The sequence below is a fragment of the Pyxicephalus adspersus genome, chromosome 7 (assembly GCF_032062135.1).
Source record: "Pyxicephalus adspersus chromosome 7, UCB_Pads_2.0, whole genome shotgun sequence".
NCBI classification, from domain to species: domain Eukaryota; kingdom Metazoa; phylum Chordata; class Amphibia; order Anura; family Pyxicephalidae; genus Pyxicephalus; species Pyxicephalus adspersus.
The window spans coordinates 24,492,876-24,516,298 of NC_092864.1; the positions used below are offsets into that span (position 1 = coordinate 24,492,876).

A 23,423-nucleotide genomic window follows, 5' to 3' on the forward strand; every position below is an offset into this window, starting at 1 on the left:
ACCAAAAGATCTGGAATATGGACTTATGTTTTATGCCAAAAAGGTTGGAGTGGGAAGATATTGAGAGTACAAGAACATTAGGCACAATTTTGTTTTAGTAGAATATGTACGAACATTGGAGGCTGCACCAGAAAAATCAGATCTGCCCTGCACATCTTATATGCATTGGAAAAAATGAATCTTCCATGTAACAGCTCAAGATACGTTTACTATATGTGAAGTATATATGGAATTTGGACTTCTGCAGTACTGGAATACGTAAATACACTTGTCCTTCGTTAATAAAACATAAACATTTCTTGACCAGCAGATAAAGCCAAGACTTATCGGTCTAAAGAATGTAGCACTGATTACAGGTTTCTTGATGCATATGTAAATTCCTACTTTGAGCTACATTTTCCTTGCTCCCTTGTTGCATTTTAATGTTTTGTTTGATAGTTGGAAACACAATTCCCATTGATCCTAACAGAACTCTTGTGAGCTGATAACTCCCTAATGGCACTTACTAAAGGGAAGGGCATTAGAAAGTTGGAATGAAGTATGGGTGGGGGGCAGTAGAAAGCCGACAGAATTATAGGGGTCATTGAACTCTTATGGCCACAACAACTGATAACATTAAAGTTGTCATGTGTTGCTCTATTTTTTAAAAAATTTCTGAGAACATGAATAGTGACTGCAACATCAACACCTAACTAAACACATTGCTAATACTCAATTTATTTAGTGTTCAGTATTGACTATCAGAAGCATTATTTACTCTATATGTTATAATGTTTTTAAGATTATACTTTCATTAATCTACTTTATAATATATACGGTAATATATTGATGTTTACAGTATGATTTCTAACATCATTAATAAATATTTTATTATGTTTATTGTAAAGACTGCAGAACTTGCTATGTCTAGTGTATGTTGTATATAGATTATGAAACACTGATTACCTTTTAGCCATTGATTTTCAGTGTATGATATGGAAACCGTTTATTTACATGGTATGTTTTGCTTTTATATACATTAAGTAAGAATATATTTCATGTGTATTGCAGAATGTTATGGACCAATTCAACCCCGGATTAAGGAATCTGGTTAATTTGGGAAAAAATTATGAAAAAGCAGTATCTGGTAAGTTTAGAGATTTTGTTGAGTGTATCTGTTAACGTGTTACAAGGGATAATACATATGTGCAAACTGTGATTTACAATGCGGCAATGCTTTGAAAGGCTTTGGATAGCCAAGCCCAACTCTTGGCTGGCCAAAAAACTAAAATAAACTAAACCCTGTTATACTCATCTGTTCCCAATCTCTTCATTGTTGGAGTGCTTGGCCATAGTGATTGGCTGGGCTAGGATGATGTGACTTTTGTTATGGTGCACTGGAGTTCATTCGGTCCCCGCAACTGCTGGGGAAGCCGGGATGTGCTGGGGATCCTGGCAACTAACGCATGCCCAGCTCAGCAATTGATAGCGATCAGGCTCATAAGAATTCTTATTGCAGAGGGGGCATTGCCTGTCCCTTTTTGGTATATAGCCCACCTTATCACGCATTTCCAAAGAGGAAATTTAATTTGTCCAGCATATGCAGGAGATAATATTCATTTTGCCAAAGGCAGTCTGATAAAGAAAGAATACTTACCCTAAAGAGGATCTTTTAAATACAAGAAAATTGTATGCCTGATCAGCTGCATTGTGAAGTCCCATTACTCAGATATTGCCACTGGCATCAAGTCTACAAGCAGATTGTGGGAATATTTCAGGAATGGGACATCTAATAGACAATATAAAGATATTTATATGTTCTACATTGAAGCCTGATTCAATCTGGTATCTGCTAGTGATCAGTTTTCATGTTTAGCAATGCAATAAATAAATATATTTATCATTTAACAACCAGCAAAATGCCTAAACAAAACATACAAACAAAAAATGTAATCAATTTTTGATGTGTCCTCATTTTACATTCACCATTTTGCCAGTTTTTTAAGGATGTCAGCAGGTAGGTTGTTCCAAACAACACAACTTGGTAACTATTACTCAGCAAATTACCACTTCTTTTGTTGGCTGTAGATATTTTCAGATATTTTTAAGACTTTAAATTCAGTGATTAGGTAAAATAGCTCAGAATCCCTGAATACATAGTGAGCGGGTTAAGTTAGCATTAGAAACTTCCTCTATGCTTTGCATATGTGCCAGAGAAGTATTGCCACGTGACACCATGTATCTGGATTATCCTATTTGCATATTTTTGTTTATTGTATATGCTTCTGCATTAACTCCATCACTGCTGAAATGTTAATTCCATAATATAAATTTGCTGCACAAGAGTTCATTCAGTGGATTGGAAACACTGGTTCAGTTCCGGTTGCTTTATGCTGGTGTTTTCCTTGGTTTTATACTGTTTTGACTATAGTATGTCTGGTGAATAAAGGTGACATATCAGCTTAGTAAACATTGAGAACGTTTAGAGTCTGAGTAATCGAAGGTGGTGCATAACGCGCTGTAAATTTTCATATAAAGGCATGTATACATGTCATCTGTCAGTACTGTTTGGATTGATAATTCCAAACCATTTTAACACGAGGGAACCCTTTGAAATAACTCAAGTCTTCAGGGAACCCTAACTATAATTACTATATCAACAGCTCACAGTACATTACCGTGGTGGTTAGTGGGAAGAATGTCTTCTACATTTATGGTCAGTGGGAAGGCTGCCATCCATACAGATAGTAAAAAAAGACTTTTTAACGTCACTGATCTGAGAGGCATAAATAGCTTGTTACCTAAGGAACCCTTAGCAACTTCTGGAGGAACCCCAGTATGTTGGTTGAGAAACATTGGTATAGATGCTAGCATCACCTATTGACAAATGTGTCTTGCTTTCTGGTAATTATAAATACAGTAATTATTATGAAGGCATCTTATAACTTCATCAATCTGCCAAGTTATGAATGATGTCGGGGGACTGCTGTACAGGGGCTAGTTTTTCACCTGAGATGAGCTCAACCATTCGTCTTGGGTGACAATCATCTGTCAGATGTGCCTGGCCTTACTCTTCTGTCTCTAAATTTGAGCTTGAGCTGTTGAGTTCTGTACTCCTTTCTTTCAGTAGAGCAGTGAAATGATTCTGGTGCTACAGTTGCTGTCTAGAAATAGCTAAACATAAAATATGTATATAGACATTTTTAATTTTTTTAATGACCACCAATGTATACAAAATCTTGCATATACCCTATAAGATTCTCCAATTTGTTTCAAGTTTATATTTAAGAATTTAAAAGAATTAATTTATGCTGATAAACACTTTCAATTTGAGGCTTGAAAGCATAGCTATGTACAGAGCACAGTATCTGAATCGATAAGTGTTCCTAAATATCCTAAATAATTAAGACATTGTGTGCTGCTCAGATGTAGCAGGTTGAAATTTAATGTGGTGTATCAAATGCCACAGCCATTTAGATAGATTAAGTGTACATTGCTTCCAGAACTTTCTAAAATAACAGTGTGCAGATTATTACCTACCGCCTGGGATGTTCTGAAGATTTATTACCCTAGGAAAAACACACACCCAGTATCTTCTTTGTACTGCATAAATGATCCAACTTCTTAGCGAATGTCCTGACATCAGCTGGTGAGAAACTAGCAGTCCTAGTTATACTTGACATGAGTTAATACCTCATGCTAAATACTGTGAAAGCTGTGCTCAGGAAAGGCACAACAAGAATAAAAAGCCAGTCACAGTATTTCCTAAGATCTGCCTGCAGTTATTCTTATCATCATAGCTGATTTACCATTACCAATAGAGATTGGAGATCATTTCCTTTTCCTTGTTCACCATGGTGAACCCCACAGCAAGATATCACTGCCAGTCTGTACTTTTCCCCATCCCTACATATTCTTCATTATGATAGTACTTGGGCCTGATCGTCCAGCTTCCAGGTTCAAACACTGTTGCGTGGGGTTGAAAAATGATTTTATCCACCTGGGTAGGCTCATACATGAAGATAAAATGTAAAAGCTCTTCTTCCTGCCCACTGCATGGAGATATGGAGTGTCAGCTTATTTTCTTGAATTATCTAGATGGACCCCCTATTCCAACCATCTGTAAACTAATAATTCATTGTAGGCATTTAGGAACTACTTCGCTTATATGTCTGCTTTCACTTGATCTTTACTGTTCTCTCTATTCTACTCATCACTCCTCCTAACAGGCATTGTTCTTTCTATGAGATACAACTATTTCCTATTTGTTGTTGAATCATGATGTCCGAGTTAATCTGGTACAGTGTGATTATATTACTGTACCTTACCAATTCCTCTTTATTTAATGGTAAACAATATTTACGAAAAAAGTGCAGTTTAACATTCACAAATCAAAAATGTAAAATATTCGTAGTTTAATTCACAAAAAACAGCCAGCGACACCACATATCAGTATATTGGCAAGGAGCAGAATACTGCTCTGTGGGATTTGCACTATTGTAAAATTTTAGCCATTTTAAAAACTGGGGTGAACAGAGTTATGTCACTTGCGTTTCCTGTCTAACCATGGTATTATTCTTTTAGCAATGGTACAAGCTGGAAGAGCATATTATGACGGATTGAGCAAAGTAGGAGAGATGACCACAGTGTCACCGGTATCAAAAGAGCTAGGTAAGTGATGACTAAATCCTTCCTTCTTTCTGTTTGTATTGGATGGGAAATTATTGGAGAATAAAATGCACTCTGAATGTTACTGGAGAGTTTGTAACTGCCAGTGTAACTATAGTAAGTGTTCTGTTAGCAGCTCTCCTGCTGAAGGTGTGGTTGCAAGCAAACATAGTACATTAAACACGTGAAGAATTTTTATCTCTTTGTAGAATTGCTTTGGTTCAGAAATGAGAATAGAATGATTACCAACAGAAAGAAATACAGATCAAGGTTATATATAAAAACATTACCTGAAGCATCAACAAATCCTAAATGGACTATATACATGTGAGATATTCCCTTAAAGACTTTAATAGTCCAACTTTAAGAGTTCATCATATGATTGCTCTGGGGCACAAATCTGAATGCACCCTGGTATATGCTTACATTTCATTCTTTATTGTTCTGGCATTGTGTATTCTTTATAAAAAAACTACATTTGAAAATCTATTGCAGTAGGAGTTCTGTGCTCTTGTCCAAAGGTTTATACTACGGTACATGTTTTCTTTAAAATTTGAGGCTACTGAGCTCATGGATTAGATTTTATTGTAACAGAAAGCTAAACGTATTAGTTTTTTTTTCCATCCCGCAATGTATTTGCTAAAATAAATTACAAGCTTCTTGCTCAACAATTCTAAATCGTTGTACTTGTAGTCTTAAACTACGTACACACGTCAGATGATTCTTGTCCAATTATCGCCTCAGGGCTAGTATCAGACGAGAATCTGACATGTGTACAGCAGCTGTCTGAGGTCGTTCGTGGATCCTTCTTGGCAGATCCACAAACAACCGCAATGCAAGTGAAGGGAGGAGAGCGAAGCAGGGTGCCGCTCGCTCATTCTCCCCCTCCCCTCTCCATAGAGCAGAACAGTGCTTTATGTACAGCACTCATTCATGCATCTTTCAGTCTTTTGTCTTTTGAAAGGATCGTGAGTGATCTTTTCCAACGACAAAAGTCTAACGTATATGTAGCCTTAGTGCATTTCATACAGAACTTCTTCAGGAGTTTAGGGAGGTGGAAAAAATGCATCAGAAAAAAATGATCAAATGTTCTACACAACATGCCTCCAACCATGATCAAAGAAGCCAAATAGCCAAAGTCCAATAAAATAACCAGCCAGTTCATCAAATCCAATTTGATGTTGATATTTTGTTAATTGGCAAAAGTACGTGTATACACATTATTCCACAAGGCCACAGCAGAGCACTGTAGCTATTGTAGATGTATCTGTGTTCAAATGGAACCAGAGTGCGCGAGCTAAACTCCTCCATATGGGGAGCCTGCTTAAGTGTAAGGAATCTGTCACCAATACGACCTTCCTGATAGGAGCCCATGCTCCTCATATAGATGGGTTTGGCCGGCGTTTTCTGGTTCCATTTGAGTTGAGACAACCAGCACAACAACAGTTTGGAATACCAGCTGATTATTTGCTTTGATTCAAGATTGAACCTTACTGTTATATGTCAGTAATTTCTGAGACAATCTAATGTCCCATCATAGTCATATGTCTAACACAGTCTAAGGTCAATTTTATGGGGAGGCCAATTAATCTAACTGCATGTTTTTATGGAATGTGGGGGGAAAGCAGAGTATGCGGAGGAAACAAACACAAACATTGGGAGAATCTTCAAACTCCATGCCTCCATCGCACAGTGACAGGAAAGTTGAAAATTAAAAAACTTTGTTACCACCTGCCCTTGATATATTAGTCTACAAATAATCAACTTATCTGTCTTGCTACCTCTACCAGTGTCATCCTTATTATGCAAGCATCTAAAAAATATCTTGCATTCATTAATTCCCTGGTATATTATGTCAGGTTACATAGGAAAGCCTAGTCATGTTTAAAAGACATTATAAGGAAACTCTACTGTTACCTACAGGGAAGATGCTTTCAAACAATAGCGGACACTCTTACAATAGCAAAGGGAAATATTTGAGGTCTAAAAGATTCTCTGAGAAGATTACTGGCAGCAGAATGTTTTCTATTATGTGTACAGAATGCTAGTTGTGAATTTAAGGTCACACCCTTACTCTTTTGTGCATACATATTCATGTAGGATGGCAGGCAGGTTGGGGCATAGTTCAATATGTAATTTCCCAGGCAGCATTTTTTTTAATTAAAAACTATGATTAGTTTGGAGCATAATTTAGGAATGAAGTCTTTCAAACACATCATGATAAATGGAGTCAGAATCTCCTTCAGTGATCATTTTAGCAGTGTTTTGAAGTTTAGAGCTGATAGGTTGGAATAGCTGAGGGAAGAAGAGCAAATTGTCCTTGTTCTATTGTAGTAATATTGTAGTTTTTTTTTTTTATTTCTACAGTGTTTACAAAATTGTTGACTGAATTTATTAAACATTTAGACCAAATATTTCTTCCATATTTCCATGCTTTGGTATTCTAGTGAATTTCTGTAAAATTTTAGGTTGAGTGGATCTGTGTTATCGCTACTTTAAATGATAGCAATGCATTTGTATAGTATACTTTTTTTTAATTTACCCTCAGTGTTTCTCAAAGCCTTGTACGCACCTGTCATCATTCTATCAAGGTTTAGAATGGGAAGACCATGGAAGAGCAACACGGCCAGCACTTAATAATTTTTGTGCCTTAATTCTTCTTTGCATGCCAGAGATGCCATTCATTTTTATATTTTTATGTCCTTGCTTCAATTGAAATGAAAGGAGTGTTTTCTGTGTATGTGCAGGTGAACCAGAGGGTTGCCTGAAGAATTTGCGTTGTGGATCCCTGCCTTTGGGAGAGGGTGCTTGGGGCATAACATAAAAAAAATGATCACAATTGGAGGAATACAGGAAATATTTTTCTTAACTAAGCTATACTTTCTTCATTGCTTTTGCTTTACTTGTCCAGAAAAAAAGTGTGCTGTCTTTGACAACAGAATAAAGATAGAACACCAAACAGGACATTATTTATGTTTTGAAAACCATTGGATCACTTTGGCAGCCTGGCAGTAGAATTGGGAGGGATGAAGAAGAGAAAATCCAGATTATGGATTTTTTTTTTTTTTCAAGAATGGATGGGAAAATTAGTTAAAGTTTTTAAAACGAATAAGGACTAGTGTGTCAGTGATATTTACCAATTCCATCCAACCTGTGCAGATCGATGTGTTTTTCCATATTTCCTTCCCAAGGCTTTGCTGTATAGTACATACAGCATTTTTTTTTTTGCAGTAGGTCAGTAGAATTAAACAGTATGATTAAGTTAAGATTTTCACAATATATTTATCTTCAGATGAAATGTGCTTTAAAGTAGAAAAGAACAACAATAGGATTTATATTGTGAAAAGTATTTTTCATTGACTGTTTATTTGCTTTAATTAAAAAAAATATAAATAGAGAGCTATTATTTTTTTTTTAGCTCTTTAAACTCAGTCACAATAGTTTTGGTGGTGAGGAAGAATGTGGGAAAAGTGAATGGAAATGTAGGAATACAAGATAAATGAGTTTTACACCTTCAGTATAAAAGTGAATAGACCTCACTAGTGAAATGATGGGAAACTCCTCTGATCAGCTTTTCTGGAATAATTTAAACGTCAAGAATACTAAACACTATGGCCCTATTTTATTAAAGCTCTCCAAAGCTGGAAAGAATGCACTTTCATCAGAGAAGCAGGGTAATTCAGAAAACCTGGAATGGATCTGGTCCAGGATTCAAAACATTTGGTAGCAAATTACTTTGAAGAAATCCATTCCATGGTTGCCCGATCACCCAGCTTCACTGATGAAAATGTATCCCCAACAGTCTCGGAGAGCTTTAATAAATCAGGGCCAGTGTACAAAATCTCTTTGCCAATGGCACGAATTCTGTTAATTAAGTTACTAAGGCCTCAGCATGCTCCCAGGTTAACACACCTGATAAATTATCAAAGATTTCTCACTTGCATTTTTCTATACTTTACCTTATCTCTTATTCCTTCAGGCTTGCTTCCTGCTGTATTACTGTTACAATGAACCCGCTTCTCAGTTTAGGGTACTTTCATGGTACTTTGTTTAGGGTACTTTGATTATCTAACATATTGACCTAGAACAATATGCATATCAAGAAAAGTAAAGTAAAACTGGTGGGTGACTCAAAATATTGATGCTTGGGGGTTGACAGGGTGACAGCCGGGAAACTGAGCAAGGGCTTCGAAATGTTCATCATGCTAAGCAGAACATTGTAATTTCACACCATGATTTTAATCCTGCAATAATATTTTTAGAGGAGCACAAGAGTAGAATTTGAAACAAAGTTTTTGTCTGTCTCTCCTCCTTCAGAATTTAACACAAGGAAAGATGTTGTCTTTGCTGTAGCAGGAAGTGGAGATTTTATGAAGGTGTGGTACTGTGTGGTGATTAAAAGGGTCTCCATAGATAGCTTGGTGAATTGATCCTTTCTTTCATGAACCCATTTAGTGGTATAAAAATATTTCATGATCAAGGTATAATTTTCCTTGAAGATATTCCCCCCCCTCCCATGCGAGCAAGCAATATATCAGTCACGTGCCCGGATCTCTTAAGCTCCTAGACTGGATTCATTCTGTTTAGCCATTTGGATTGATTGACTTCCAGTCAGACATTAATCACAGACTATTAGTGTGAGTTGGGTGTTTACTTCCCGTAACAGAAATTGAATAAGTTAATTGAGCAGAATATTATTTCACAGCTACAAAACCAGTATCTCTGGTGTCCTGCGCCAAGATATGTGAAAGTAATCTGCCTGGACTGCAAATATTTCCTTTAATTCTAAACAATGGATGTTGCTGGTTCAAATATTGCATGTACTTCAAATATCTTAAACCAAAACACGCCCTTTGGCTGCCTTTCCGTGATGAGAGCCATTTTGTTCATATTTAAGGCCACAGTTCGTTGGAAATCTGGAAATTTTCCTTTTGTTGTCAAGGACTTTAGTCTTCCTAACATTTTTATGCAATGTTTTTGTTCAACCTACTGAATTAAAGCTGAAAGTCTGCATTTCTGAGTTGTTTCATTTAAAATTAATTGTGGTAATGCACAGAACCAAAATTAGAAAAAAGTTGTCTCTGTCCAAATATTTATGGACCTAACTGTATTTGAGTATGTATCTGAGCTCTATACTTACCCTCCTCAGTGGGCTTCTCCCTTTGCTAAGATAGGAAAGCCACTTGGGGTGTCCTGGGGAAAAAAATCTTGGACTAGTGCCTGTTGGCCTTCTGCATCTGGTATCTTCTCAGAAGCTTATTCAGAGTTTAGACATTCTCCTTGGGATTTTCCCTGGGGCGTTACTTTAGGTTGTTTTTTTGGCTGTTTCCCTGCTTGGAAGCCCTGTCCTGGAAAACTCTGTGCGGTATGTAGTCCTTCCACACTTAGATGATTGAATTTGAAGATCCCAAAAGTATCAGATTTCTGTGTGCCTCAAAGGGCAAAAAAAAAGAAGATAGGTGTACCATTAAAGTCCAAATCACGTTGGTGGCTCTGAATGAAAACACTTTTTTTTTCAGATAAGCAGATAAAGAAGGTGGCAGTGCACTGGAAGTTTAGGATTTGTAGGTGCTTAGCTCTTTTCCACATTGTCACTGTTTACAAGATACTTTAATCAGCCAGCCAAATATTGCTGTTTATAGAACATTTGGTGACCTAATGTGCTTTAATTGCCATATCCTTTATTGTTTGCTAAAAGCCATTAGTCAGTTAACAATCCAGATGGTAAGAGGGGTAATTCTTAGGCTTAACACACGTCTCTTGTTACTTAGAAGGGATGGAAGTATAGGTAATTGCGAGCAATCAATGTGCTAATGTTAACCCTTAATGTCAGAGACATGTATGGAAAGACTGGACTTTTCACAAGCAAGAGAAAAACAAGTTTACCGTGTTAAATGTTGTTCCAGGCTTACCTGTAATATACATCATGCTGACCCAGAAAAACAGGATGGTAAATCATTCAAATACATGGAGTTTAGAAGGATGGATAATCAAGAAGAAATATTATTTTTTAAGGATTTTCTGTAAAGTTTTGAGGCCAGCAATATATATCAGAATTAAACATGTCTGTTATATTTACCACATACGTGCTTACATTTTTTAATTACATTTTATTTTCTGTTCTTTAACCACTGTACTATTGATCAGTATTTACCAACCATCCCATCTGTCTGTGGACCCATAAATATCTAATGGAAAGCCAGACATTCTAAAAGTCACTACTTGCCTAAGCTTGAGACACATCCCACCTCTACATGTAGGAGAACTGTAGGTGCTTTTTTTTTTGGCATGGATAAGTGATTACCTTTTATCCACCTATTTGGTAGTGGAAACGGAAGGCAAATATAAAAACACATTACTGCAGCTCCGTAATTATTAATGTGTCTTTACATTTTTTTAATGCAATCAACCCCTGTCCCTGTGCAGAAGGCCAGGAGTGAAAGGAAGAAGCAGCACAGTTCATATGCTGGTTAGTACTATTTCAAAAGTAAGAGAAATGGAGATGAGCATATTACTGGGCTGCTTCAATATTCACTGTCCAGTGAATAAGGTAATGAAAAGGTGAGTTTAATGATATTAGCCATCAGAATAAGCATGACTAGTGGCAGAGTGTATAAAAGCTGGGGAAACTTCTGCATTATTAGTAAATATTGCAACAAACACTGGTTATGTTATTTTTTTAATTTTGGCTTGCTAGACAGTTCTGTTTTAACCTTTTTATAGATTTACACAGTAGAGAGGTTTGTGAATTAGTAGTAAATGTAAGTTCATGCACAATGGTGATAAATCTACAGAATGACCATCAGTCATTTTAAAAAAAAATTTGACTGCTAGTTTGGTTTAAATGTTGAAGAATCATTGGAGGTTCTGCTGTAGAATGAAAGAATGTCCTTATCCCTGCATAGTAAATACATACAAATACTGACCGGTATTACTGCTTGCTATAATCGAGTAGCATAATAATACGGTACCAGATATTGATTTGTATCCTAATACAGCAATATTTTTATGGTTGTATTAAATACCTTTTTGTATTATTTTATCTAAGCTTATTCCCGAAACTTGATTTCTGAAGATCCAAGCATTCCTTTCCACTTCCTTTCCTCAATAAGTAGAACAGTGATAACTTACAGTTATCCTGTCCTCTATAGCTATTTAAGCGTGAAAACACAATTTAATTCTCTTGTACACTGAAACTGTGCTCAAGGATGAAGGGCAACCTTGAAGGTAGACTGTTGTTAAGCTGAGTTTTGATTGGTCGCTGGTTGTACTCTGGGTACGTTTTTCTGAAATAATTATTTTCTCAGATGTTTTTCAGTTATTTTCGGATTATATAGAATTGCATACAAATCAGTGTTGTTAGTGACCTTTGTTACTAAATGCGAAACTGTGGAACAAAGCAGGGTAACAATTCCCATTACAATAATTGTGCACAGGTTTTATTTTATTTTAATACAAAGTGACAGGGTACAATATTCATATATATTCATATTGAAAGCATGGGGGGTCATGGTGGACTACTATACAAACAGAAAGTGCACCAGTAATAAAGTAAGAAAATGCATGTTTTTTTAGTCCAGAATTGAGCTTTAAGTAGCTGAGTGTGTACAAAAGAAGAGATCTTGGAGTGGCTGACGCACTTACTTGTCCGATTTTTATTTACAAGCAACCAAAGTCTTTTAAAAGTCTTAGTATTTAGGCAATCACTTGGCACTTACATAACCACATGTAGTAACCAAAGCACAGGTTATTAGAAGCTTTGAAATGGGTAAAGCAGCAAGCAATAATTAGGCAAATGGAAAGATCCACTGTTATACAAGTCTATAATCAACAACAGCATTCAGAATATCAACCGTATCAGCCATTTCCACAACCTATTCAGGCCTTTGTTAGTCACGCACCTGTCTCAATAGGTTTTAAATACTAGTCTGTAGTTGAAGTCATTTATTGCCAGGGCTTAACTATTCTATTTGATCTCAGGGTGCTCAGACTTTTTCTAGCAGATTACCGTAACATCCTTTAGCAGGATGTATTCCATGGTATCAAGTAGTTATTTTTAGGTAGCTCAATGGTAGCTGGCAGGGCCTTCCAGTCATGAGGGGAATACAGCCAGATCTTCCGGATATTTGAAAGTGTGTTATGGAACATCATGCTGGAATTCCTGGTTCCACAACTATTGAAATGCTGCAGATTGCATGTCTCTTAAATATGGTGAAACCATAGCTTTAAAAATACCATATGTCAGAGTTTTACTTTTCAGTTAAAAATATATTTATATTAACCCCACTGTTTTCAAGGAATTTCTTTGAATCTCTAGGTATTCTAAAGTAGATCCATATTAATTCAGTAGATCCATACTACTTACCAAGCTGAACTGCAGCAGCTGTAAAGAGAAAAGGGCAAATTTCTGTTTGATATCCATTTTATTTATGTAAACAAGGCCTTGTGACACCTTACTTCTTAACATGAATTTGTTGACATTTTCTTGGTGAATAACCCATTCTAAGCTAAGCCTATCATTCTATGTTACTGTTACCTTTCATGAACAACAATTTTCTACTCAGCAGATAATTACAATGGCTTTTTGAACGTGTGAAATATCTTACTGTATCATGTTATTCCTATCTTCGTTATGTGTAAAACGAAGCTGGAAACTGTTTTACTTTCCAAAGGATTTGTATTTCTCTGCAGCCATTTTCGTCTTGTATGCACCCCTAGCAGACAGACCTCTTCCTCTCCTGAAGCAGAATGCTGCAGAAGAACCCTGTGATTACAAATTATGGCTTTGCTTGTTTCAGTGACCTGAGGCAATGGGCACACTGAGCACAATGCTTGATGACCATACCCCATGTGTCTTTCTTTCTTACATTAAAGAATATTGCAGAATGTACATTTTTAAGAGGGGTGTATCCGACACATTCAAAGGTTTGGTCAGAGAACACACCGTGTAAAGCGATTACTTAAGTGTAGTTCTGTAAAGTTCCCTGACTTTCTCATAGGGTGTGTGTATGTGTGCTCTGTGTCCATAGATACCACATAACAAGATACTGCTAGGCAATTACTAGTCATTGTGAATCTCTACGTAGAATAGTCCAGCCTGTCCTTTACATTTTCAGCCTTTTTATCATGAAGCAGCTAAAATGGAAATTTGTTTGTTTAACTCTTGTCTTTTATAAAAAAAGGAACAAATCAGCCAAAGACAAACAAAAAAATCTGCCATTTCAAGCACTAAAATAAGGTGTGTGCTGTAAGGCAGGAGTGGTGACCACATATACAAAATACGTTTTTGTTGCCATATAACAACCAGATACTTTTCATTTGTCTTCTTCTTTTGGAGGTGAAAATAATAAAGCCTCTTATTGGCTGCAGTGGTCTGTAACACTCGCTACTCATTGTATTGTTTATATATAAAGTGCAGCATTTTGCTACTAATCTAAATTATTATTAATAAACAGGATTTATATAGCGCCAACATTTTCGCAGCGCTGTACATTAAATAGGGGTTACAAATTGCAGACAGTGACACGGAAGGGGGAGAGGACCCAGCCCTGAAGAGCTTACAATCTAGGAATAAAGTTTTACCTATGCATTTGTCCTCCTAACCCTGTATTATATGGATTGTTAATCATCATTATTGCAATCTTTGTGTTCCCGCTACATACACAACGTTCTGTTAGTCTTTTGAGAAGGCTGGCAGGCAGATGGTGCCTAGTGTGGCTTGCTGGAAATGTGATACAGTGCAGGCCTTGAATCAATATTTGCTAATTGGTGCAACATTAACAGTATTTTGTTTTCTTAAAAGGTCATAGGAACAGTTAGCAATACGCACAATGCACAGATGATAGACTATAGGGTAATGCTAGTGTTGCTGAAAAGAAACTGGGATTAGCGTTATATACCGGTGGGCCATCCTCCACCTGGAGAATGTAAATCTTCTGTCAACTCAGCTGTTACAATGTTATAATACCCAGTTATGTATGGAGGGAACTCTGACGGTATATAACTACTTCCTAATAAAAGATGAAATATCCAAGTGGTACCCTATAGAACTGTTTTAGGGGGGGGGGGGTTCCTGCTTTTTATATCTCAGATTTTTTACTTTGTGTCTACATTGGCAGTCTGCTTCCCACATACACTTTAGTAGCCTCAGATTTTTTGCATTAGAAAAAAATACAACTTTTATTATACCGGACCTATGTGTACTTTGTGTTTTATGTGTTTGTAGCTTCTGTGAGGATGAAATCATTGCCTACATGTAGAAAATGTTGCAGTTGTAAAAAATATATAATCTACTCCATTTAGTAATTTAGGTGTACTTGATTAGTTAGCTATTTACTAAGCTAAGCATTTAAAGCCTAGGATGTATAAGCAACGCAAGAGTTTTAGATTTTCTTGCAATATTTGCTCTGTATAGTTGACTTCCAGGCAATGAGAATGCAAGCTACTCCTTATAAATGGGTGATCATTTGGTGATGGATCTTTTATCCTCAATCCTGGTAGCACAGGGCAGATCTTGTAGATGGACATTATGAACTGAATTGTACATTAATCATGTGATGTTTTTACTGATCCGTGTGATGTGTACTGGTACCAGACAAGTGTGCAATCCCCTTGATTCCACAATCACCCCCCTCCAAAATACCTTTAATTCATCATTAAGGATTTGTTTTTGAAGACTTTGTTAGGTTTTTCAGCTCCATACTCCATGTTGGTTAGGTGGCGGTCACTGGCCAGGCTTTAGGTGAGCCCTGTAATGGTACCAGGTCTGATGTGAATTCTTCTGTATATTGTGTTAAGTACTTAAGGCGTGTCAAGCATAAATACATAAAATAATATCTATGGCCGCCTTTAGGCCTGTATGTGGAAGGTAAACAACATCAACTGTTTATAACCGAGAAAAACATTTTTTTGTGTGCTTGCATTATGGAGTTTTCAATTTGGATATATCGAGGCCTAAAAGGGTTAACAAAGTCATGTAGAAAGTCCTTTCATGCCATGTATGTAAGTAGGTGGATTGCTGGCAGTGGAACATTTTACAACCTGCTCAAAATGTTAATCTTATCAAAGATTTTAATTCCCTTTCTGACTGTTTAATCTGATTATAGTCTGTAGGTTACTCTAGAAGCTGCATGTTGATTACTAAGTGATGTATGGACATTTAATAAACATGAAGCCTCCCCGGGACTGAAGTGTTCTATACTCTGTATTGTAACAGTGACTATTCTCTCTGCTCACATTTGTTATTTCAGCAGATAATCACTTTTGGTGATTTTTGTCCAGACAATGCAAAGCTCTCAGTTTCCTTAACTAGAGTTATTTATCACATAGACAGTGTTCCTAAGAAGCAGCAAAGTTGGATGTAGACGATAACTGGGTCGACAGGAGGGTAGAAATTCTAAGGTTGCATCTCAAGGCATTGTCTTTCCGCTTATTGGGTCTCATTCATTGTTTATTGGCAGGAAAACAATGACCAGGATTAAGCTGACACTATGAATTCTTGTTAGATGAATGGGAAACTCAGCCCTTCTTAAATGTACTTTTATTATGATTGGTCATACCAGGCAGAGGATAGAAAGCTAGTACTTAGATCTCCTGAGAACAGCTTTTACACCATTTCAAGTTTAAATTGGAATTCTAGAGATAATCTTTTTCTTTGTTTTGGTTAGAATTAGAAAAGCTTTAAACTTTTGTCAAGATTGTATGGTATTCTGCTGCAAAGGATTTTTCTAACTTCCTGTCCAAGCAACAGTAGTCACTGAACCAGGAAGTAAAAGGAAATACTTTCCTATGGGCTTGTGTGCAATAATATTGTGCAGAAAGGGTCACAATACCATGAAATTATTGATGTTGCACTGCACATAGAACAAGTATAAACATAAAAAGAAGCCTGGTGGGTTATCAGGCTTTTCTGTGAATTGTATGTTTGTTTATTTCACTGTCCAGGGAGGCAATTCTAAGCAGTGTATTGATCATTTAATCTAAAAGAAAAAAAGAACATAGACTCAAGACAGGGCTAGGTGTTAGTGAATTTGCAAACTTTATGTATGAACTGTTCGACTATGTTCAGACTAACGGTTCTTGCAAGTGGTTTTTAGCTGTTTTTACCACTCAAAATCGCTTGCAAAAACAGTTTACATTCATGTTCTTTTATTTGACAGGTGGCAGAGTTGCTGCACAATTTTGGAGGCTCATTGCAGGGCTGTTTGCCGCCTCCAAAGACTTAAATAGAGACTGCCATTCATCCAATCACAAAAAACAGCAGCTCAGAGCCCAGTTCTGTCAGAGTGAAAAGAACAGCCAGTGCTGCTGGAGCAGATCTCATCGCTGGATGGATGCATCATTGTGAGCACATTTACACTTTGCTGCACCCTGCAGAGGTAGGTATTAAAAGAAAAAAAAAGTTTTTAATATATGGTTGCCCCTGTACTCAATCCCCAGGGTGAGGAGGTGGAAATCTGGGGCTCCCCTTTTAAACAGGGCTTTCAGATTCCAAATAAGATTCCTACCCACAGATCTTTAACTTTTATTGTACTGGACATATGTATAGTTTGTGTTTATGTGTTTGTAGCTTCTGTGAGGATGAAATCATTGCCTACATGTAGAAAATGCTGCAGTTGTAAAAATATATAATCTACTCCAGTTGGTAATTTAGGTAAAAAATTGATTAGTTAGCTATTTACTAAGCCTAGTATTAGCAATGCAAGAGTTTTAGATTTCTTGCAAAAGTTGACTTCCAGGCAAGAAGTTGACTTGACTTGACTTCCAGGCAAGAAGTTGACTTCCAGGCAAGGCATGACTACTCCTTATAAATGGGTGATCATTTGGTGATGGATCTTTTATCCTGGTGAGCAAAGGGCAGATCTTATACATGGACATTATGAATTGAATTGTACATTAGTCATGTGATCTTTTTACCGATCCGTCTGATGTGTACTGGTACCAGACAAGTGTGCAAAATCCCCCTGATTCCACAATCACCCCCTCCAAAACAACTTGAATTCCTCATTTGGGGACTTGTTTTTGTTATAGAGTTATAGATTTCTTGCAATAGTTGCACTGTATAGTTGACTTCCAGGCAATGAGAATGCAAACTACTCCTTATAAATGGGTGATCATTTGTTGATGGATCCTTTAGTAAAGGGGGCTTTCAGAATCCAAATAAGCTCCCTATCCACAGACCTCCCACAACACCAGGCTACATTGTGGGGATGAGGTTCTTTCCTTGAACGATGGCCCTTGCCATTGTTGAGGGCAGGTGATGGTCTATTTTTTTTTTTTTTTTCAGAGGAAAAGGGTCTACAAACTGCCCCCCCATTTTTATTTTTGGCACCCCAGGTTACAGAGAATTGTTTACGGATAGAAAAAGGGGCCACACTGGCTGCTCTATTTCCTATCCAGGAAACAAGCCCAAGTCCCAAAGCTAAGGGTCTCAATATTAGGGGCGACACCATTCACCGTTCAACCCTGTTTACATACTTGCTGGACTAGTCTTAACAAACAACTGATGTCATATTGTGGCAGTGCCTGTACACATGCCAGGAGCCTCTTAAATATTCATCTTACATTGAATTGCAATGGAAAAATACATAATAGGGTAAACAATTCAAGAAGCAGCTGAGCAAGTATGAGCAGCTTTGCTTCCTGATCTTTCCACGCGGCAAGGTCACACCTTTCCCTTTTATCATGTGAGGTAAAAGAACAAATAAAAATAAACGGAAATTGCATGCAGTCTGCAAATGGTATGCAGATCACACTTTCTTTATACAGAGCAGTCTAAAGTCAGTTTGTTTTTTCTTGATAACAGGCCGATATAATAAGTGTATGCAATATATAAATATGTGTGAAGATTATTGGTGATTATACCAATAAATGGGTAATAAAAGTAGATTAACCTATAAATGGGACTCTTTAGGTGTATGTGACTTTATAGAACATACATTTCCCAGGAACAATTATTACAAAATGCTTAATTGTAATGTTCCAATCCTTGGCCTGACATGACCTGTCATGGTAATTTGGTATCAACCCGACAGATTAAGGTTCAAATAAATCCTGATTATCCAAATAACTGCTTTTCAGAGTGTGATATGATTGAGTGGGAACATGATGCATATTTACAGATGTGTAAAATGTTTAGTGTTGTGCTGAGATGAGAACCTACAATTCTTTAAAGCAAAACCAAACCCCTTTTTCAAGAATTTGCAATCAGGCAGAGCCTATATGTAATTAAATAACCTTTGCAATTTTTAAAATACACTCAACTGTCCTTGTTCCGTCCTGAGCGCTACCATCTTCCTTCTACTTCCCTTTCTTGTTTTGATCTTGGCCATCTTATTTGGACGGACATCACCTGTCCTTTTCTGCAGTAAAGCTTTGTTAGTAAAGATTAGTAAAGATTTTGAAAGCTCAACTTTTGTTAAGGAAAGCTCATACCTGTTAAGAGGTTCAATACTTATCCTTCTATCAGTGTCCCTTATACTGTACCTTTGCCAGTAAATGGACACTTCTGGAGGTTCTGAAGATATCCCATCAAAGAATGCATCTACCACAGCTGTCATTATTTTCTCTCTCTCGTCTTGTAAAGGAACTAGTAGGAGCTGCAGAGGACCATGGGGTTTTGCACTCCAAGAAGTTTAGATTGCACTGCAGACTTCAGCCGGCCAATCCTCTGCAATGGAGCAGCAAGAAAGGGAACAATTTAGTCTCTTGTTTACACTTATGTGCTAAAAGCATTTATTACATGATCTGCCTTTATAAAATCTATGTAAACCCTAATTAAAATGATTTTTTATTCTCTAAAATATGCAAAAATGGGATAATGTGTGAGGGGGAGCTCCACAAGTGGTAACTTTATATGACCTTAATGGCTGAAGTCATTCTTCACAGGGTAACATAAACTATTTCCTCTTTTATTAAATATTGCTTTCTTCTTACTGATGCCCATTAGTCTAAAGGTTATACTGCGTTGCAGTCCATGAATATTAGGAGGTATCATCTTTCATTTTCCTATATTTCTCTTGCAACAACAAATTGATTAGAACAAATATATTTCTTTACAAATAATGTTTTGGTTGTAGTACTGTCCAAAGTTGTAGATATTATATTACATAACATTCTTTATTTGTTCCACGTGTGTTGTGTCTTTTTTATTATGTCTGGTAAAACCATTGTCCTTTGGGCATTCTTTGAGAGGATATCTCCAGAACCTCCATGCAGCAGTAAAACCCTGAGTTGTAATTCTTCGACTCTTTATCCAGAACTAAAACTTTTTGCCCAGTCATTCATTTCAAAATAAGTCTAAAAACACTGCAGACCCCATTGCTCTTTAAGTTATATATTTATTAAAGCTGACACTCATCTTTTTAAAGATGAAGGGTAATTGGACCAAAGCACAGCCTTTCCTTCAGTCTTGCACAGTTGCACTAGCTCCATTCTGCTACATACAGTAGCATATAACCCTTTCCCCAGGCGATGTTCAGGGAAAAATATTAGCAAATTAAACTTTAGCCTTAAATAGAGAAAATTTAAATGTAATATGCTTCATGGTGCTATTACTCCGTGTTTAGACAATAATATGTACGTATATACAGTATAGGCATTTCCTGCTGTAATGTCATTTGTTCTTAAGTAGTACTTTTGCTGTACAGTTTACAGTTGGCGTACTGCAGAAACTAACTGGCTGTTTACAATAATTAGAGATAGCAACAGACCTCATTGAAATATGAGCTATGTGGAATTTCCCAAAGAGAACAGGCAGAACAATCAAAAGACATTGTGTATGGTATAATGGTTATTCTGTGATCTCTGCCTGATAATAATAGATCAATAGTATAGTTTTATTGATTTAATTTCAGGAATTGCTCATGTTTTATTTTCTACTCACAGGTATTGTCCTACGGGAAATCTCCACTGTGCACAAGAAGCTCAATGACAGCTTAGAGGAGAACGTATGTGTTTTTTGAATTAATGTATTTTTTTTTTTTAAATGAACTTCAATAGCATAATAATATATTCATTTTGTAATCCAAAAAAACGATACAAAACAAACCTGTTAGACTGAATATGCCAACAAACAGATAGTATTCCTAACAGAATGTGTCAACAATGTAATGCCCTGAATATACGACAGCAGATTTACATGTAATGTAAAATAAATTGAAAATCAGGATGATTAAAACCATAATATTGATTTTAATGTACAATAGCGTAATAAAATGTGTGTGTGTGTATATGTGTGTATAAATAAATATATATATATATATATATATATATATATATATATATATATATATATGAATATTATATAGTAATATTATTACACAGTATTTATTTAGCGCCATCATATTATGCAGCGCTGTACAAAGTCCATAGTCATGTCACTAGCTGTTCTTCAAAGGGGCTCACAACCTAATGTCCCTACCAAAGTCATGTCTTTTTAATACAGTCTGAGGTTAACTTTGGGGGTAGCCAATTAACCTAACTGCATGTTTTTGGGATGTGGGAGGATACCAGGGTACCTGGAGGAAACCCACGCAAACACAGGGAGTACCTGCAAACTCCATGCAGACAGTGTCCTGGCCGAGATTTGAACCTGGGACCCAGTGCTGCAAAGGCCTGAGCACTTGCCTCCGAGCCACTGTGAGATTATTTACCCCAATTTCATCAAACAAATTATATAAATATCCTTTTTAATACCAATCAGAATGTATGCCATTACAACATGGTTGTGACAAGTTCATTGTTGGTAGATCATGGAGTGAATGAATGAAAATCCATGAATGAAACCTATTCCAATTTTTATAAACTTGTTTTATCATTTGTAAAAATATTATTCCTGCCAACCATATCCTAATCTCTGGCTCTCATTCCATTGTGTAGTTTGCTCATTAGTTTTTGTCTAAACTCTATAGTTAGCTCAAGAAAAAGGGACAAAATAGGGGCAAAAAAATGACAGAATATTTGTGACTGCTTTATCACTCCGGTGACTTAATTTTGAAATATTTTTTCTGATATTTAATTTTTTCCTCAGTTCCGAAAATTCCACAGAGAAATAATTGGAGAACTGGAGAAGAAAACAGAGCAAGATATCAAATATATGAATGTGAGTACATGGTTTATGGTTGGATTTGAAAACGTGAGCTGCACGAACGTGTTGTCTTTGTCTTTTATCCCTTCTAAATAGTACTGTATAGGTAAACTGCCCTCTGTTATCGTTCATGGTGTCCAGCTATTTGTATACATTGTGGTTTTGTTTCTTTGTACACTAAGGTGGGTTATGTAATTTCTCTTTGAAAAATTTGCTGAAAAACAAGGATATATATATGTATATTTGAGCCATGTCATGTGGCCATGTTCTAACTAGCACTGCACCCAAAACTGGTTTTACAGCTTTTGGTGGAGATACCTTTAAAAAAAACTTCTTAAATAGCCCATAGAGAAGCTTCCTGCTCTAAGCTTCTGCATGCAGCTAAAATAACTTTTTTGGTAATCCTTTTGAGTGTTCTGGTTCTGTTATGCCATGTTGCACCCAGTAGACTGTTATCCTGATAAATAAATGCAAAACTTTAGGTCTTAATAAACACTGAAAGAATTCTGTAGTGGTGTTTACAGTATATTGAATCGCATTTTCTCCTTTGCTTCCAGGCCACACTAAAGAAGTTCCAGACAGAACACAAACATAAAATTGATTCTCTTGAAAAATCACAATCCGATCTAAAGAAATTGAGGAGAAAAAGCCAAGGGGCCAGGAATGCTGCCAAGTATGACGTGAAAGAAACAGAGGTTTGTATGTTAAACTAAATTATAATGTAATATAAACGCAATAGTCGTGTGAAAAAAGAGGTACACTCTCCTTTAACTCTTTAAAAGGGTTTATGCATCAGGATTTATCTAAAGCATCTGGTCCTTAACAAGGACTATTTAAATCTAATCTCCAGTGTAAAACACCACACAAAAGATTCAACTTTGTTATTTACCAAAAATGAACCCAAAATTGAGAAGCCGTGTGTGAAAAACTAAGTACAGCCAATGATTCTCTGGCTTGTAGCAGCAATACTTTAAAGTAATCATGTTCTGTATGACGTATCAGTCTCTTGTGTTGTTGTGGAGGATTTTGAGCTCACTCCTCTTTACAATATTTCAATTATTGAGGTTTGCAGATATTCATTTATGAACAGCTCTCTTAAGGTCCTACCACAGCATTTCGATCATTTGTGGGGCATTGCAACAGTTTGAATATCTTATTTTAAGCCATTCTGTTGAAGATTTGCTGGTGTGCTAGGGATCATTGTCCTGTTGGAGGACACAATTTCGGCTAGGTTTTAGCTGTCACACAGCTGGCCTTACATTCAACTCTACTAGAATATTCTAGTTTACAGAGGAGATCAATTCAATAACTGCAAGATGCCCAGCTTCTGTAGTAAAAAAAACTCAAATCTTTACCTGTCCACCACAATGCTTGACATTTGATATGAGTTTTTTGTGCTGGCATGCAGTGTTTAGTTTTTGCCAAATGCGGTGCTATACTTGTTCAGTCTTTTGGTTATTGTACTGTCATGAACTTTAACATTTAACATGCTAACTGAAGCCCGTAGAGTCTGAGATGTTAGCTCTTGAGCTTTTTGCAATTTCTCTGAGCAATGCATGGTGTGACGTCCACTCCTGGGACGATTTAACTGTTTTGAATGTTTTTAACTTGTGCGTAATCATCTTTCCCACTGTAAAAAATGATGAACTTGTACATTAATTGTTTGGAATTGTTTTGCAATGACCTTTTA

At 36.5% G+C, this 23,423-nt stretch overlaps 1 protein-coding gene across 1 annotated transcript in view; it reads left to right on the forward strand.

Moving 5' to 3' along the window:
- Positions 1-23,423, forward strand: part of BAIAP2L1 (BAR/IMD domain containing adaptor protein 2 like 1) — a 56,170-nt gene that overhangs the window by 25,560 nt on the left and 7,187 nt on the right. The window contains exons 2-6 of the mRNA XM_072419072.1: positions 1,051-1,126; positions 4,564-4,650; positions 20,533-20,594; positions 21,677-21,748; positions 22,291-22,428. Coding sequence (XP_072275173.1) covers positions 1,051-1,126; positions 4,564-4,650; positions 20,533-20,594; positions 21,677-21,748; positions 22,291-22,428 — 435 coding nt within the window. The remainder of the gene's footprint in view (positions 1-1,050; positions 1,127-4,563; positions 4,651-20,532; positions 20,595-21,676; positions 21,749-22,290; positions 22,429-23,423) is intronic.